This window comes from Glossina fuscipes, unplaced genomic scaffold (genome assembly GCF_014805625.2).
Source record: "Glossina fuscipes isolate IAEA_lab_2018 unplaced genomic scaffold, Yale_Gfus_2 1, whole genome shotgun sequence".
Taxonomy (NCBI): domain Eukaryota; kingdom Metazoa; phylum Arthropoda; class Insecta; order Diptera; family Glossinidae; genus Glossina; species Glossina fuscipes.
Genome location: NW_023998415.1, coordinates 33,711,041 through 33,728,692, shown reverse-complemented (window position 1 = coordinate 33,728,692; position 17,652 = coordinate 33,711,041). Strand labels below are relative to the sequence as shown.

Here is a 17,652-nt window from a genome sequence, read left to right as displayed (position 1 = left end):
AGTACTATTTGCAATAGTATTGAAGTCTTGATTTAATAAAAATTTAACGTTTTTCTAAATTTCTCGTCTATATCATGAAGTAATATAGATTTGATAATTTTGGCATACCTTTCAAATGAAAACAAAACTGATAATTAATATACAGAAATCGTGACCATTTCATACCATATTTTTATAGTCGGGTCTGGTATTTACTTGTATAGAAAAGTACGTCCACATTCCTCATCCTTTATATTTTAAGTGAGATATTAGGCGCGCATGTAGTTTAACACAGAGCACAGCGATGAACAGGGATAAATCTATTAGAAGAAATTGCGGTGGATTGTTGTTCTTTCTTTTTTTTTTGCTCAAGTTTTCGACCTTTATGAGATTGTTTCTAGAAAAAACGAATCATAATTTAAATCTGCTTGGTATATACAGAACGAAGTGAAAAGAGAAAGTGTAAATAAAAGTCGTTCTTACTTCTGATGTTGCATTTCCATCAACCATCTCGACTTTTTATCACTGTTTATCGCAACTTTTCATATTCACTTTTCGTTAGTTTGTCGTCAGATTGAAGCAAAGAACTAACACAACAATGTGCAGTTACCTAACGTCTTTCTTATCCAACAAATACGATAGCACATAATTGTCTAATATTGTAGGCACTGAATGAATGGATATTTAATGGTTAGTTTTTTACTGGAATAAACCTTTTTATTGTTGGTATATCATTTTGATTTCAGTTTAATAAAATCGCCTTTTTTGGCGCAATCACAAAAAATGTTACACTTGATCGTAAAATATACTTACAAACATCGTTTATTGTTATGGCTGCGTAAATAGATTATTTATTATTCTAAACATATATGTGTATGTGTATGATACATTCTTATTTATAAAATTCTGAATGCTCTTAAAGAAAATTGATAAATTTTATTAGCGCAAAAATTGGTGATGAAATACGCTTTGTACATAGTAGTGATGATGATTGCTTGAAGAACTTGATATAATGTTTATGAATTAATTATAACTTTTCGTAAAATAAATTGAATTTAATTTAATTATTCGTATAGAAAAATGATGATGTAAAAAATAAATGTTTAGTGAGAATACCAAACGCGATACTGCCCACTAACAGCTTTAACCAATAATAGACATACTTTTATCAATAATAGACACACTTATACATAATATATAAAGTCCTTAAAGGTCTTAATTATACTAAATTATCATGTCAGAAAGTTTAAAATTAATTCTGAACAGTATCCATATCTAGCTTTCCCAAGTTTCTTCTCGTTGTTTGGCAGCGAGCAATTTCCGTTCTAGGAATAAAAGGGTAGAAAAGAAGAAAAATGTGCACTTTAGGGATTAAATGAGCGCAGATGGAGCGTTTTTTTTTTTTTTTTTTTTTTTTGATTACCTTTGGCTTCTCGCAATACTCGTTTTTCATTCTCTCTTTCAGCGGCTGCAGTCTTTAGACGGACACCTAATGCGCCAGTCACTAAGCGTCGTGCCAAAGCGGCACATGTTTCGGGACGCGGGCGATATGGCTGTAAAGACGCAGCGCATTTTTTAGCTTTAAGACGAGATTCAAGTGTGGCTTCCGTCAAAGGTTTTAGCACAACAAACGGATGACCCATTGTTAAAACTTCAGCAGCTTTATATGAAAGTAAAGTATATTCATATTCAATAATTGGTTTCATTTCGCTTTTATTTACCAACAGTTGAACTACTGAACACAGCCAATGCATGAGTATCGTCCACCCATTTTATATCAAAACCAGATTCTTTGTATTGAGCAAAAACCATCAGGAGATCTTGATTTTTAAACTCCACCGGGAAATTTGATACTTCGAGAACGTGAGGGAACTCCTCATCATTAAGAAGTTTTTGCTTCGTCAAATATGCCTGTAAATGATAATGTTATTGCAGGCACTGTTATATTTTAGGTAAAGTATTTATTCATTTACGCTATAGTCCATTTTGGGCACTTCTATTTTAACTTTACCCACAGATGTTGTCAATTCTTGTATAATCTTCGGATCTAAACATTCACCACTTTCATCATACATGCTCTCCCAATCGTCATCCCCCTCATTGCCACAATTTGGCCTGGTCGCTGCATCTGCTTGTACTAAAGCGGATGCTGTTGGAACGTTTTGCTCAATTGTCGTTTCTGCATCAAACGCAACTTCTTCAATAAAATCCGGTATTTCAAGAACATTAGAAACGAAAGTTTGTTTCATAATGCGACGATTACTCCGATTCATTTCCTATATGCAGGCCATAGAAAATACATAACAATTTACACATAATTATGTAAGAATAACATGAAGAATAATACAAATTCCTGTTATAATATTGCATCGATTAAAACGACATAAAAACATAAAAAAAAAAAAAAAAAATTAACATAAATTACTTTTAAATACATATTTTAGGCAACTGCAATGTTAAAATGCGAGAGTATGAGCGTTTAGGCAATAACGCCACCATAAACATAGACACATATACTTCTGTCCCATCATCATTATTATTATTATTATATTCAAATGTAAATGCAATAAAAAAGTAAATGTAAATCTAATAAAATACTATTTTCTGAGCTTACCTTTGAAGCGCGTTGTAATTCCTGTTTTTCAATATCGCATTTAATCGGTGACGTAACATCTTCAATGCGTAGATTAAGTAACTTTTCGTCATCCGTTTTAGTGTTACATTGTTTATTTGCTTGAATCTTACATGACGGTTTAGTTAATATGTCAGTGACGTTGTTGCTGACGGTTGCTGCAAACGCTGCCATCACTGGTTTCGACGAATATGTTTGATTTGAATCAGCGTAGTAATTGTCGTGTATGGAATTGATGTGTAAATGCTGCTCTTCTTGCGGTTTACCTGCTATCTCAGTTAAGTCTTTATGCGATTTATTACAATTTAAACATTTCGAAGACTCCACATAATCAAATTTCCTTTCTTTACTAAAAATATCGTTTGATTCCTGACCGAAAATTGTTTTTGCTGTTGTTAGTAATGGTGTGGATAAGAGGGCTGGGGATAACGATGTCGCAGTTTGATCGCAGTTTTTAAGGCATTTACTTTGTGATTTATTTTTTGACGTTTGCAATGATTTTTTTAAAGTTCGTTTTAAACGTTCTTGTGAGTCTTTAGCGGCACTAGATTTTGATTTTCTCGTTTGTTGCTTGACAATTTCTTCATCCGTTATCGGCAACGGCTCGGCATCGACTGAACTCGCTATAATGGTATTTGTAGTCGATAATAACTGTTTACTTATATCATTATTTGTTGTTATTGTTGTCGTTGTCGTTGTTGTTACTGTTGACCCCGTTCCCGTAGCTGGTATTGGCGTAGATGGTGTAGTTGGTTGTTGTATTGTTTGCGCTATTACAGATGTAGTTGTTGTTGGTGGAGTTGTTTGACTACGTCGTGCCCTTGGAATATAAACTGCTCTATCTGGACGCCGCTCACGTCTTGTTGGCTGTTGTTGTTGTTGTTGCTGCTGCTGCTGCTGCTGCTGCTGGTGTTGACTATAATAAATAAAAGCACGATATGCATACACAAACAAATATTTATAAACATACGAGTTACAAATATATATATATATATATATGTGTTTTGTTATTGTTATGATTAACTCTGTGTAAATATTGGCTGGATTTTGGTCATAAATGGAATCAAGTACGACAAGAGTGTGCATAACTTTTTATTCTCTTTGTAGAAATTTTGAAATTTTTTGAAAATATTGCGAATAGTTTCACAAAAAAAATATACACGAACCTTTTTTGTTCCTTTAATTGCGATTTAGTACATAGGGTATCTGGTTGTAATGTGTACGTCTCCGTATTACTTACACACACAGCATTATTGCTACCTCTATGCCTTGGTGAATTGTTGCATGACGAAGCGACGGTGTTTAATGGTATTGCTGCTGTTATCGATGTAGTATTCAGTGGACATATAACCTGGCATGAAGTGTTGGAAAAGGCAGAAGAATGCGAAATGCTTTTAATAGCCACAGTATTGGAATTATTTCTCAAGGCAGGTGGACGATACAAATCAACGGATGTGGCTTTGTCAACTGAAAAATATTAAATATAATAATTAAATCTTTTTACCCCACCATCCATTCAAATAGGAATTTTTTATAATATATTCTCGTAATAAATGCATTCACATTTATAAATAACATTAATTGATATCTCGGAGAATTCATAAAAACGGACTTTTATGCTACTACAATAAAACCTGTATTAATAATAAGCATTCGTTGAATATCGATGATCAGCAGATCGATCGGTGAAAGTGTTTTGATGTTTGCGACGCGGGTCAATCAGAAAGAGAGAGAGAGAGCGAGAAGAAGCAGCGCTACATGAAATGAGCGATTTTGGATATTTCTATTTGTTTTTTATTTTGAAGGTCAAGGGTAAAGCAAGCGTTATTGTTGGTTTTTCAAAACCCTAACACCTAAAACTGTGTACTTTAGGTTTGCAAAATAAATTCAATTTAATGAATATTGATGAGTGTGGAGCTCTTCGAGCAAGATGATTACATTGTTAGCCATTTAGCTGACTTGTATAGTTACTTATGTTGTAGTTTCGGTTTGCATATAAATTGCATTTATCTAACTAGCTCATAGACCTTTATACTTGGCAAAATAAAGTAACATGCCATATGTAGATTCGAAGTGAAAGTGTAGGGAGAGTGCGATTTCTTTGCTCTCGAGTTTATTATTTGCGTTCAAGTAATTTTGAAGGCCATGCGACGCGTTATAATCGCGTGGGTCAGTTGCTGGTTTTTTTTTCAAATTCCGCCAACTAATTTAATAAAAAATAAACGCACTTTTTACTGCAACCAAACCTTTCTTCAACTCAATAATTTCTTTTTGCAAAGAGAATTCCTTTCCATCAAATCTTTTTCTCGACAATTCAAAATAAAAAACGAAGTTACAAAAGACTGAGTGAGTTAATGGTTAAACATCTGACTAACCTTTCGGGATGGAACGAAAGGTAGCAGAATAATATTAGTAAAAATAGTAAAAAATGAAAAAATATTTCTCGCGAAGCGTCTTTCATTTAAGGGATTCTGCAACACGAAATCTAACTGGAGCATACACGAATCTACAAAATTTAATCACATAAGCTATAGCTGGTGAAATCCATAGGTGATTTTAGACATATTTTGTTATGTGTCGTCTTTAGGAGAGTATTTGAATGAGAAAGTGCAGACGAACAGAATGAAAATTAGCGGGGGCCTATGTTACGCTTGTCGTTTTGAAAAATCGGGTACACATTTTCTCCTTATTAATAATAAATTTTGTATGATTTTTATACCCATTATCGAAGGATAAGGATTATATTCGTTTTGTGAAGATGTTTGCAATTCCCACAAGGACCGTTAATAGACTCCAAAAATGAGCATATTCTTGATCTATGACATTTTCTAAATCGATTTCAGCATGTCGGTCCGTTCTGTTCTGTTGTAAACATTGTCCTGACGGCAAAAGTGCAGCTATCCACTTCAAATTTGTTAGAAACATTGCAAGGTTTTGCATGCAGATTGGTATTGAAAATAAACCAAATTTTTCGAAGGACACGCCCACACTTCTGTTCCTCCAAAAGAGTAAAAAATTGATTTTTTATTCATTACTCATATACTACAGCATATTCGACCATATATTCTATGTGCAAAGTTTTATTACCCTACAATAATGAAGAAAATCGGCCACGCCTACTTACATTTATAGGGTGTCACCATAAAGCAGATAAATTCTTGGCCAATTTCGACACTTCGGAATGCACCTAAACATGTCCGGTCGTTTATGTGTCCATCTCTTCGTCTCTTCGCGACCGTACAATATCTGTGGTAAACATTTTCCCCCGTTCGCAACAATAAAGATATCGCTTACAAATTTGCAAAAGAAATTGAAAATGACCTAAACTTTTCAAAAAGCACGCCTACTACGCCCACGCAATAAATCGACCAAGCGGGAAAGAAAAAGTGACAAAAGCAATTCGAAAAGAGACATAGCTGCTGTCAAGAAAGGAGAGTTATATGACGAAGTTTTTAATATTGCCATTTTGGTAGAGAAGCAGGATACCACTTAGCCGAAAATTTATGTGGAAGGAGCATAAGAAAGAATGTTTGAATGCAAAACAGCGCGTTTATTGTGCTCGCGCGATTACGTAACAATCGAAACGGTCGTGACCGAAACTTTTATACCCATCACCATTCTTCTAAAAAAAAAAGCCTAAAAAAGGGGAAAAAATGGAGTTTTGATATTCTATAACATTAGATGGGCGTGGCTAATAAAAATGGAAATGGCGTCTGTGTTGCACCTTGTAAGTAATAAGTAAACACGGGAACCAAACGTTTCTACACTTTTTATTGCGTAGGTGTGGGGCCATTGTAGGCGTACCCTTTAGCCGACTTAGGTCGTCTTTCTTCTTTTTTTTTTGTAAATTTGTAGGCAATATCTTAATTTTTGCGAACGATTAAAAAAAAATATTATATTTTACACTCTATAATATTGGATAGGCATAGTCAATTTTTACCGTATTTATGCAGGTACTGCAGTATCGCTCATATAACATACGTTTAAATGTTTGTAGATTTATCTGCTGCAGTTTATGAGTAGTTAGCAAAAAAAACAGCAATTTTTTTTATTCCTAAGGAAAAGCAAAGATGTCTTCACTTTGCCCAGTACTATAGACGTGCATTTCGACTGACCTTGGCCATTTTCAATGGCAAGAACTCTTAATATTTCTGCTAAATGTGAGGTCGATAGCTTCATTTTTGAGGCTAAGAGAATGTTTATAATAGCCAGACAAACGGGCGGACATGCTTAAGTTGTTTCAAAATTTGAACCTTGTCTCTCATATATATACATATATATATATATATTATATATGGCGTCTCTGAACGTTCCTTCTGGGCTTAGTGAATGTTTTGAGAAAATGAATGTAAGCCTCATCCATCGATGACAGGTATAACATCAAATTTATCATTTAACGAAAGAGAAAAAAAGACAAAAAGTTAGGACATAAGATGCTTGAAAAGTAAGTGGAATTTTCGCTATTAATTATTAAAGGCTGAAAGCACATAGTAACAGTAGCTTTGTTACAGCTATGTTTTTATGATCAAAAATCGAAATCTTAATCGTAATCGTTAAGAGTAATATATATGATATATTGTTTGGAAAAAGTGAAAAGATCCGGGCAACTGCAATATGCAATTTTGGAAGAAAGACATATTAATTTATATTTATCAGGACAACAAGTTGTTAATTCCCAACAGAACTTTTCGTTTCGTTTGTCCCATTTAAAGTATTCTTCTTAGCAGGAAGGAACAAAGCTATCTCGGTCACCGGTAACTCACCGAAGATAACTCTTAGCATTTGTACCGGTGTTGAGGGAGGGTGGCGTGCATTTGCTCTGAAAAACTTGATTTCACTTTTTTCACAATCTGCTTGGAATAGGAGCATGCCAATGAATAGGCGAATTTAATTGTCGAACGAACGAATAACTTAGAAATACTTTAGGTCTTTTTTAGGGTTCAAGTCGGAATGTGTTTTAGGCAAAATAACTTGATAAAGCTGGGAAAGCCTTTTCTTAGTGGTTACGGAAGAAGCTTAAGCTTCAGTTGATAATAATTCTGAGCAAGTGAAAGGATTACGCAGATATTGTCGATCGACAGGATCGACAATTTTTTTTTTGGCAAAGAAAATCGCGTTGGTCTTACTAAAATTAAAGGACAAATTAAATTTCGTACATTGTTTGTAAACCAGATGAATTGTTTATGCGAAATTCTTAACGACATCATCGAAGGGTACTCGCGCTGAAATTGTAAGCAAATCATCAGCGTATTGGAACATGTACATTTTGCAATTTGCAGCTGGTGTGAATTGGCGGTGTCAAGGTGGAAGGGGAATGGGGATTAAGGAACTGCCTTGTGGCAAGTCTTACAATGTTTGAAATACTAACTATATGATATTACTTTATTTCATCGCCATCTCCTCCGTAAATGTATGCAACAAAATCAAAAAATTGTCAAATATTTGCATTGCTGCATCAGTGCAACGCAAGCTATATGTTCAACTATGGGTAAACATGTACAAATTCAGTTTTTTGACAATTGGTGCAAATGGAGGCATTGCATTCACGCTTTAGTTTTTTTGTACGTATCCACGAGATGCTGCCAGATTGCGTTTATGACGTTTGGACATTAAATAGCATATTCATGGATCGCTACGATATCGTTTAACGTATCGTATTTTTCGGTCTAGAAGACTTGCCTCTTGTACGTAGAAAAATGGAGTGAAACTTTGGGGTGCATCTTATGATCCGGGAGTAACATTAAAATAATTTTTCAATGAATCGTCTCTAATATATACAATATATACATTAATTTAATATGCAATTATAATTAATGTTAATTAAACTATATTATTAACGAGATGAGTGATAGTACCGAGAGTGAATGTGCAACTGATAATTATTGCTAGTAGTATAAGCAATATTAGCAATAAATAAAAATCTTGATCCGAAAGTGATATTAAAATACATTTTTCTAAAAATTATCTTATAAATTATCGCCGGGTGCGTCTTGTAATCCGAAAAATACGCTATGTCATATTTGATTTACAAACGATGATAATATGTATACACAAAACTGACTGAAAGATTGTGGAACAGGTCGATGTTCATGTAGGGTAAGAATTAGATTGCAATCATTATATAGATTATCTTGATAGGGCCACTTAGACCTTCTTTATTATTCGATCATTCTTTTAATTTATCCCCTTTAGTAAAGTAATTGGAGATAAAAAATTCTGGCAAATTTCAAATTTAATTTAAAAGCGAACATTTCACATTGATTCGAGACCTAAATTACTGCACTGCATTTAGGTTATCGTAATATCATACGTCAATTGAAAGTATTAGACGTATATTAGTTATTAGAAAGTGTGTAATAAAATTAGCACACTCTTATAAATAAGCTTTTGTAAAATGTTTTATCATAGTTATTTGCGTCGAAGAAATGAATGAACCTTTTCAACCCACAAGTCATATTTATTTCGATGTTTCTCTTTTTTTATGCCTGCGCCGTAAGTCTCGTATAATTTGTGCGTTTGTTAGCTGATTTTTTCGCTTATATGTCGAAACGGTTTGAATAACATACCGACTTTGTGTCACATGGGGTTTACGAGTCTTCAATACATCGACTTGACTTATAGTCATATATTTTTTTTAGATCATCAGCATCATAGTACTACTTACATTTTTGGTCGTGCAAGCTTTTCTCAATCCCCATTTTTTGATTAGGAGGCGGACTAATGTCCGCCGTCCTTTTATAATTGGGCAAATTATTCAACTCGTTATAAGTTAGGCCGCTGCGCCAACTTTTTACCTCTTTCTCGTATTTGCTACGCCTGCATTTTTAAACAATTATGAATAAATTTTTTTAAAAGTGAAATTATTTTGAATGAAAATTCAGTGACTTACAATTCGAAATCTAGGCCAGCACCACAAGTTGATTTATTACCAAATTTATGCACATTCAGAAGTTGGCTTTTAAAACAAACAACTGTTCGACGTAGATATCCTTGACCCACAGAGAACGTCAAAACATTATATTTCGGCCGGAATTGCTCACATATTTGATGTATTAAAAAACGACGGAAATTATTAACAGGAGGAAACAGTAAAACGCTGAAATTATTCAGGAGAAACGAGAAATATTTTATTTAACATTTATAACGCAAAGTATGTTAAAAAATTCAATATTCTTGGAAAATTGCTTTGGAAAGTATTTTTTTGTACCCACCACTGAAGGAATTTTTTTTTGCTTCATAGCTTATGTATTTTGTTTTCTTTCAAAGTGCATGTAACACTCAAAAGGAGGAATCGGATACCCTATTCAGTATATATATTCTTGATCAGCATGAAATTCTGAATTAATTAAACCATATCTGTCCATCGGTATGGTGTTTGTTCTTGCTACTCTCCTGGTCGCAAAAATGAAGATATCGACTCCAAATTTAGTGGAGACATTCGCACTTTTAGCATAACGGCTGGTATTGAAAATGGTCTAAATTGGTCACGGCAGTAGTCCGCAGTGGACCATAAAATCAACGAAATTTCGGTTTTCTTAACAAAAATTTGTGGGTTTTTGCTAGTTACTTGGAAATTATAAGTCAGAAGGCTGAAATTTTCCACATTTACCCCATGAACCACTCTAATCTTTATGTGCAAAAATGGAAAAAGTCAGCCATGCCCAGACAACGTTACAAGTGCTTCAATTATATTTTTTCTACATTGTCAAGTCGACTTGTGTTCAGTGTAGTGCGTGTTTTCTTTTCGTCTGCGTTTTTTCAATTGTTTCGGTGTTTTCGGTGTTTTTGTGTATTTAACTTCTGTCTTTTCAGTGTTATTGCTAAAACTGCTTAACGCGGATATCGCGTATGTGCTTTTGTTTCGTCTATATATAATAAAAAATAGAAAACAAAAAAACAAAATAAAAAAAAAAAAAATTGAAAACATTTGACACTTTTCTTTAGTAGTTCCCAACCTTCTTACACAGTTCCCAAACCTTTTCAAGTGAGTGGTTATTTCACAAATAATAAGCAATAGACAACAATAAGGCATAATGGCCCCGGGGCCGCCAGACAAAAGCTCGAATAGATTTTATCTATTAAGTGATACATCCCCCCAAAGAAAAGAAAGTAAAAATTCAGATTTTCCGGTATTGCCGGTCAGCGATATAACCCCTATTGATAAAAAATATATTGTTATTTCTTCAACCGATGCTCGAATAACAATTTCCCAAATTAGCCCTTTTGCTATAAAAAAAGCTCTAGATAGCATTACAACATACATCGACTCCATCTCGATTCTACGCGATGGGAATTTACTGGTCCTCGCTGGGAACCCGCGCGCAACCGAAAAACTCATAAAGGCCAAATCTTTAGCTAATCTATGTGCTATTTCAGCTAAACTACGTGAGAAACTTAACTCGGTTCGAGGCGTAATTTATGCCCCTTGCTTAAAGCATGTGCCGGAAGATGAAATTGTTCGCGAAATGGGCATTCAAGGAGTGACTGAAGTATATAAATTAACCAAACTGAATGATGAAGGAAAAACACGCTCTCCTACAGGAAGGATTATTTTAACTTTTGATCGCTATCGATTACCGCGAACAGTTGATGTGGCGTGGTATAAATGTAAAGTAGAACTATACATCCCAAATCCTATGAGGTGTAAAAATTGCCAACGCCTGGGTCATACGGCAAAAAGATGCACTAATGCTGCATCTTGTGCTAACTGTGGTCATCCTCCACATACTGAAAGCTGTATCCGTAGTTTCTGCATAAATTGCAATGATCAACACTCAGCGTTAGACAAACAATGCCCACGTTTTGTACAGATGCGTGAAATATTAAAAATCAAAACAGAAAATTACTGTAGCATGGGCGAAGCGCGACGCACATACCGGGAAAGAAATCCATCTGTAGCTCATGGAATTGGCAAAAGTAATACCTATGCTGCTGTTGCCTCGCAAATCGAGCCTAGTAAGACTTTAACTGCAACTGCTTCCAATGAAAAACCTGTTCCACCATTAACCAAAAATTATATTGCGAAACCAGTTACATCACTTGCCATAGATAATATTGAAAAAACCAAAGCAGCTGCAAATATTGAAAAAATCAAAACAACAACACATATGCTAAAATCTAATATCCCAAATTCTCCAGAATCTCCAGCTCTCAACTTTACTCAACATGTCACAAGTGGTAATGAATCCATTCTTTCATCCATTAATCAACCTTCGAAAACCAAAGCAACTGCAAATATTGAAAAAATTAAAACAACAACACATTTGCTAAAATCTAATATACCAAATTCTCCAGAATCTCCAGCTCTCAACTTTACTCAACAAATCACAAGTGTTAATGAATCCATTCTTCCATCCATTAATCAACCTTCAATTTCAAATTATTCACGTGCGCCAACTCGTTGCGCTTCAAATGTACCAAATCACCTAAATACAGATTATTCTGCTGGTAAGAATAAATCATTCACGAAAAATTCCTATAACGACCTTCTCGACGGAGACGCTGACATGTCAACTTAACCCTCCCATGTCAACTCCACTCTGCTTACATGTCATTACAATTAAATAAAGTTTTTAAAATTCTACAATGGAACATTAAGGGACTTATTAATAATTTTGATGAACTCCGTACACTCATAAGTGATTTTAATCCAACCTTTTTATCGCTTCAAGAAACCCATTGTAGAAGCTCTTTTAATCCTATTCCACCCAAATCATATACTGGATACTTCACGAATGCTGATCAAAACTCATATTCCAAACAAGGAGTAGGTATTTTTATAAAATCAAGTATACCTCACAAACGCATAAATTTAAGCTCAAATATACAAGCCGTAGCGATACAAATAATGTTAAATATAAAATTTACAGTGCTTTCGCTCTATATTCCACCTTCGCAATCGTTTTCTCAGCAAGAACTCTACAGTTTATTCTCCGTACTTTCCCCCCCATTAATTATATGCGGCGATTTCAACAGCTGGAATACCATCTGGGGCTCAACAGTGAACAACACTCGCGGTACTGTTTTAGAAAAGGCCTTTTTTCAAAGCAACCTTTGCGTTTTAAATGATGGAAAACCAACGCACTTCTCAACTCATCATACTTTTTCACATATTGATTTAACATGTTGCTCTCCATCACTTCTTCCTTTGGTGTCCTGGTCTACTGCTGATGATCTACATAATAGTGATCACTTTCCAATCATAATCGATCTTAAACTTTCAACGTCTTCTGCCACTCCAGCAAAACAGGCCAAATTCCTCCTAGATAAAGCGGATTGGATCAATTACTCCAAACAGGTGGAGTCATTTTTGAACTCAAAGCCATTTAACGGAAACTGCAACCATGATGCTGCTATTATGTCTAAAGCGATTCGCACGGCTGCTCATCTTTCTATTCCTCAATCCAACACCTCTTTTAAACGAGCTAGGGTTCCATAGTGGAACAACACGCTTTCGTTTTTGAGGAAAAATAAAATGGATCTATGGCACCGCTTTAAGAGATGTCCTGATCAGAATCACTTGTTATTATACAAAAAGGCCAATGCTCTATTCAGGAAGGAATTACGGAAATCAAAGGCACTTAGTTTCGAACTTTTCTCGAGACGAATTCACAGAAATACATCAATGAAAGTTGTCTGGAACAAAATCAACAGACTTAATGGGACTTCAAACCTGAACCAAATTTCTGCCATCTGCACTCCCAATGGAACTTTAATTGACGCAGATGAGATTTCTAATTACTTTGGAAAAGTGTGGTGCAAATACTCCTCTGACAGCAACTTCTCCAGTGCTTTCATTGAAAATAAAAGGACTCCAATATCTCCTTCAAATAATATCGATAGATGTGCCATGTTCTTGGAAAATTGCGTATCTACCTCAGAACTTGGAAGTTGTCTCTCCAATTTGAAGGGGAAGACACCTGGTCTAGACCGCATCTCATACCAAATGATCAGTGCTATGTCCAAGCCTAGTAAACAGAAATTACTGGACCTATATAATACGGTATTTATGACTGGCCATATACCCTACATGTGGAAACTGGCAACAGTTGTTCCAATACCAAAGTCAAAAAATGTCTCCATCGCATTTGATTATCGCCCAATTTCTCTTTTATCTTGCCTCTCTAAGGTTTTAGAGAAGATTATGGCATCTAGATTATCTTGGTTTCTTGAATCCAAGAACCTGATAACAAAGCAACAAGTTGGTTTCAAGCGGGGTAGAGGATGCATCGACGCTCTGTTACATATTGATTATTTCACAAGCAAAGCAATTTCCGAACGAAATCACGTAACAATTCTCTCAATTGATTTCGAAAAAGCATTTGACAGAGTTGGTCTTCATGTTATCTTAAGACTCTTGAAATCATGGAATGTTGGATCCAAATTCTTCAACTACATCAAATCATTCATGTCGTATCGGCGGTTCAAAGTTAGAATCAACAATCATCTTTCTGATTCCTTTCCGCTAAAGAATGGCATTCCGCAAGGATCTTCTCTCTCTGTCACGCTTTTCCAGATCGCTTTCAACGAAATTAGCGAAATTCTTTGCCGTGTACCAAGAGTGGAACATTGTCTCTACGCGGACGATGTATACATTTTTACAAAAGAAAAAGACAACACGAAAGCAATCAACATCCTCGAATCTATTGCATGTGAGATCTCCACATGGGCAAACTCGTCTGGAGCTATAATCTCTCCAAAAAATCCAAAAAAATGCACATTTGTCGAAAACAAATGTGCGATGCAGGAAACCTACTGATGCATATTAACGACTTACCCGTACTAAATGTGCAGACGCTCCATGTTCTCGGGCTCACGTTTTCAAACAATTATCGTTGGAAAGCACCCTGCCTTCGGTTAAAAAACTCCCTTTTAACAAGGGTAAATTTCATACAGTACGTTGCTTGTAGAAGCCATGCGCATATTAACACTGTCGCTTATCTTACCATAATGCTTGTGTTAAGCAAGATTGACTATGCTTTGATAATTTATGGCTATAGCTGCAAATCTAATATCAACATCCTTAAACCGGTCTATCACCAAGCCGTTAGAGCAAGTTGGTATGCTTTTTGGACGACGCCCATAAATAATATTATAATTGAAACTGGTCTCCCAACTTTAGAAAATAGACTGTATGAGTTAAAAGCTAAAATAGTCCCTAAGCTTCTTAATTCAAACAAATCCATTCTCGGTGATGACGTAAGAAAGATTATTATTGCGAAGAAAATTCCAAAGTCACCATCTGCAATTGACCATTGTTTGTGCATCGCAAAGGAATTGAACATTCCCTTAAAAATTTCCCGCTCTTTTGGTGTTAAACCTCCCTGGATTTTGAAAGACTGCTCTTTTGACATCTCACTGTCTATGCACAAGAAAGAAGATACTCCAAATTACGTCTTCAGGAATCTAATAGCTGAGAAATCCCAAGTATTGGACAATACTGGTTGGAATCTTTTGTACACAGACGGCTCAAAATCTCCTGGTCTGCCTCCTGCTTGTGCGGTGGTAGATGCTACAGGACGGGTTCTTCTCAACCACATATTTCACGAAAGCACTTCAACTTTCATAACCGAAGCCAGAGCTATCCTTCACGCTGCCAACCTTGCCCATAAAAACAAACTCAAAGCCGTCATTGTTACTGACAGTTTGTCTGTATTACAAGCTACCCGGAACCCTTCGACTTCGAGATGGAGCACCATCAACAAATTAAGGAATATAACTACTACACCCGACGGAAAAATTAAAATGTTATGGGTACCAAGTCACATCGGTTTACTGGGAAATGAGCAGGCTGATCGAGCGGTAAAGTATGCTGCTTCTGCTCCTCTAATTATGGATGATGTCATGGAAAAGTTGGATCTTCAAAGATACATTGGAAGAAAAGTTAAAGAGAAAATTGCAGAAGGAAATTTACAATACCATCATCAACACTACTCTTGCATTAACCCTCAATTAACTCCACCTCTATATCCAACACATGTTGAGAAAACCAAGATCCAAACATTTTCGAGAATTCGCCTTGGTCATACAATTGCAACTCACCAATGGATCTTGAAGAAGTCTTCTCCCCCAATCTGCTGTTGTGGACAAACTCTTGCTATAAAGCACATTCTCTGCGACTGCCTCAACTTTTCCTTGGCTAGAAGTATTGCATTTGGAACGATTAACCCTTTGAACATTCTACAATCAGCTTCAGAACAGAATATCAATTCAATATTTTACTTTATTAATACTACTAAGCTTATTATCTAATATCCATTTATTTAAATTAGAGCCGATAGCCTGTGTTGCTAGTGCTCAATGTCTTTTTTTTAGTCTAAGAATTCAATTCATTTGTCTAAAATTAAAATAATAATAATAATAATAATATATTTTTTCTACTGTTTATCACAAGGCAAGCAAGACCGAATGTTTAAAAACGCTTTGTACATTCCTCGAATGAAGATTTATTACCAGCCCAAGAAAGGGTTAATTCTGAAATGAATTTGGTTGATATCGCGATTAATTTGTTGTTAATAATACCATCGATATGGGTGTCAAATAAAAGAACTTGGAGAGTAGAATGCGAAAAGCATAGTAGTGGACATGCGAGATAACTTTTTTATTTATTTATTTTTTTATTTTTTTCAATTTTGCAAATATTGTCGTGCTTCATATTAACAACGAAATAAAATATACGTGAGACAATGTCTTATCTTCAAGATATAGTGTTCCTCATCGCTGGCGAATCGATTTAATAAATAAATTTCACAAATATGATAATACAAAATTTCAAACATTTCTTAGGCTTATCAGCTGTCGTGAGTGCACTGTATAATATAATAATCGCATCCTTATAAGTAATACTTTTTGTGTATCCCAACCCAGTGAAGCAGTGATTTACATGATTCAATGACGATTACTCGATATTATTATAGAGCAACGATTGGTCTTCTTGATCTTGATTTTATCTCGCATGACGTACTTATATAAAAAATCTCAATAATTCAAGTAACATATATAACTCGATAAGTATGAATTTGTATTATTAGGCATTTTAGAGGGTTAATTCCAAAATGGTCAAGTTTTTGTTATTGAAGCGTATACTTCATGTACAAAAATATTATTACATGTCTTTGGCTATTGGACTACTAAAATCCTTTCGGGGGTAACGAGGGACGATGACGGAGTATTTGAATACCACAAAGTTAATATAAAATTTTTTTACGCTGTGGTAAAGTTTTATCTTATCATTTGGCTTCATTTTAAATAGCGGTTCTATAGGAGACTATTTTTTTTTTTTTTTTAGTAAACCAAATTGTCGCTTGTTTTTCATTGCGGCATTTAAAATCGATAAATTGTTATTCATATAACGATTTAATTCACCGAAAATGCCGAACCGATGGCGTGCAAAAAAAAAAATCACATTACCAACGAGAATTCCAAAAGACGTGTATATGTATATATATATATATATAGCGGTTTATGGATTCTTAGTATCGAAACTTTGTAACGAAATCAAAAATTTTACAAAACAGAATCTGATGTTAAATATACTTTTCGATTAAAAAAAATTAAGTGTAATAAAATGAATTTGCTCATTACACACATTCCGCTCACCTGTTACCACACCGTTGCCTTATGAAATGCTTAATATCGGAATTGACATTATTTACAAAAACTTCATCGGTAATTGTTAAATTTGTTATATTTGCTAGCTTTAGAGCAGGACAACATTGATGTTCTTCCTGCTCCAGTTTTGTAGATAGTATGCAGCCGACCAATCGACCGACCTTTATGTCAACGTAGCAGCCGTTCTGGCAAAACAATTCTTTATCGATACACTCGATATACAAAGAACAACAATAAATTGAGTAAATAAAATTCCTTGTTTACGAAATGTTGCTAATCTGAAGGCATCAATGGTTTCCTACTTCCCAAGTCATTCCATCATTTTTAAGCTGTTCTAGAAATTGAATTTATAAAATTTCCTTTATAATTTTCATATTTTAATTATACTTTTTACTTTACTTATTTTTTCACGTACACGACGATATATATAT

The 17,652-nt window shown here is 34.7% G+C and overlaps 1 protein-coding gene across 1 annotated transcript; it reads right to left on the bottom strand.

Annotated features, from left to right (window-relative positions):
• Nucleotides 1–858: 858 nt before the first annotated feature.
• LOC119645020 (myb-like protein P) lies at nucleotides 859–17,555 on the bottom strand. Its single transcript, XM_038044793.1, has 9 exons — nucleotides 17,210–17,555; nucleotides 9,501–9,707; nucleotides 9,276–9,427; nucleotides 3,778–4,078; nucleotides 2,594–3,527; nucleotides 1,953–2,255; nucleotides 1,701–1,890; nucleotides 1,403–1,639; nucleotides 859–1,304 (listed from the first exon to the last, which is right to left on the bottom strand). Exons 3-9 carry the CDS (start codon nucleotides 9,307–9,309, stop codon nucleotides 1,255–1,257), a joined length of 2,049 nt encoding a protein of 682 aa, XP_037900721.1. The 5' UTR covers nucleotides 9,310–9,427; nucleotides 9,501–9,707; nucleotides 17,210–17,555; the 3' UTR covers nucleotides 859–1,254.
• Nucleotides 17,556–17,652: the final 97 nt, after the last annotated feature.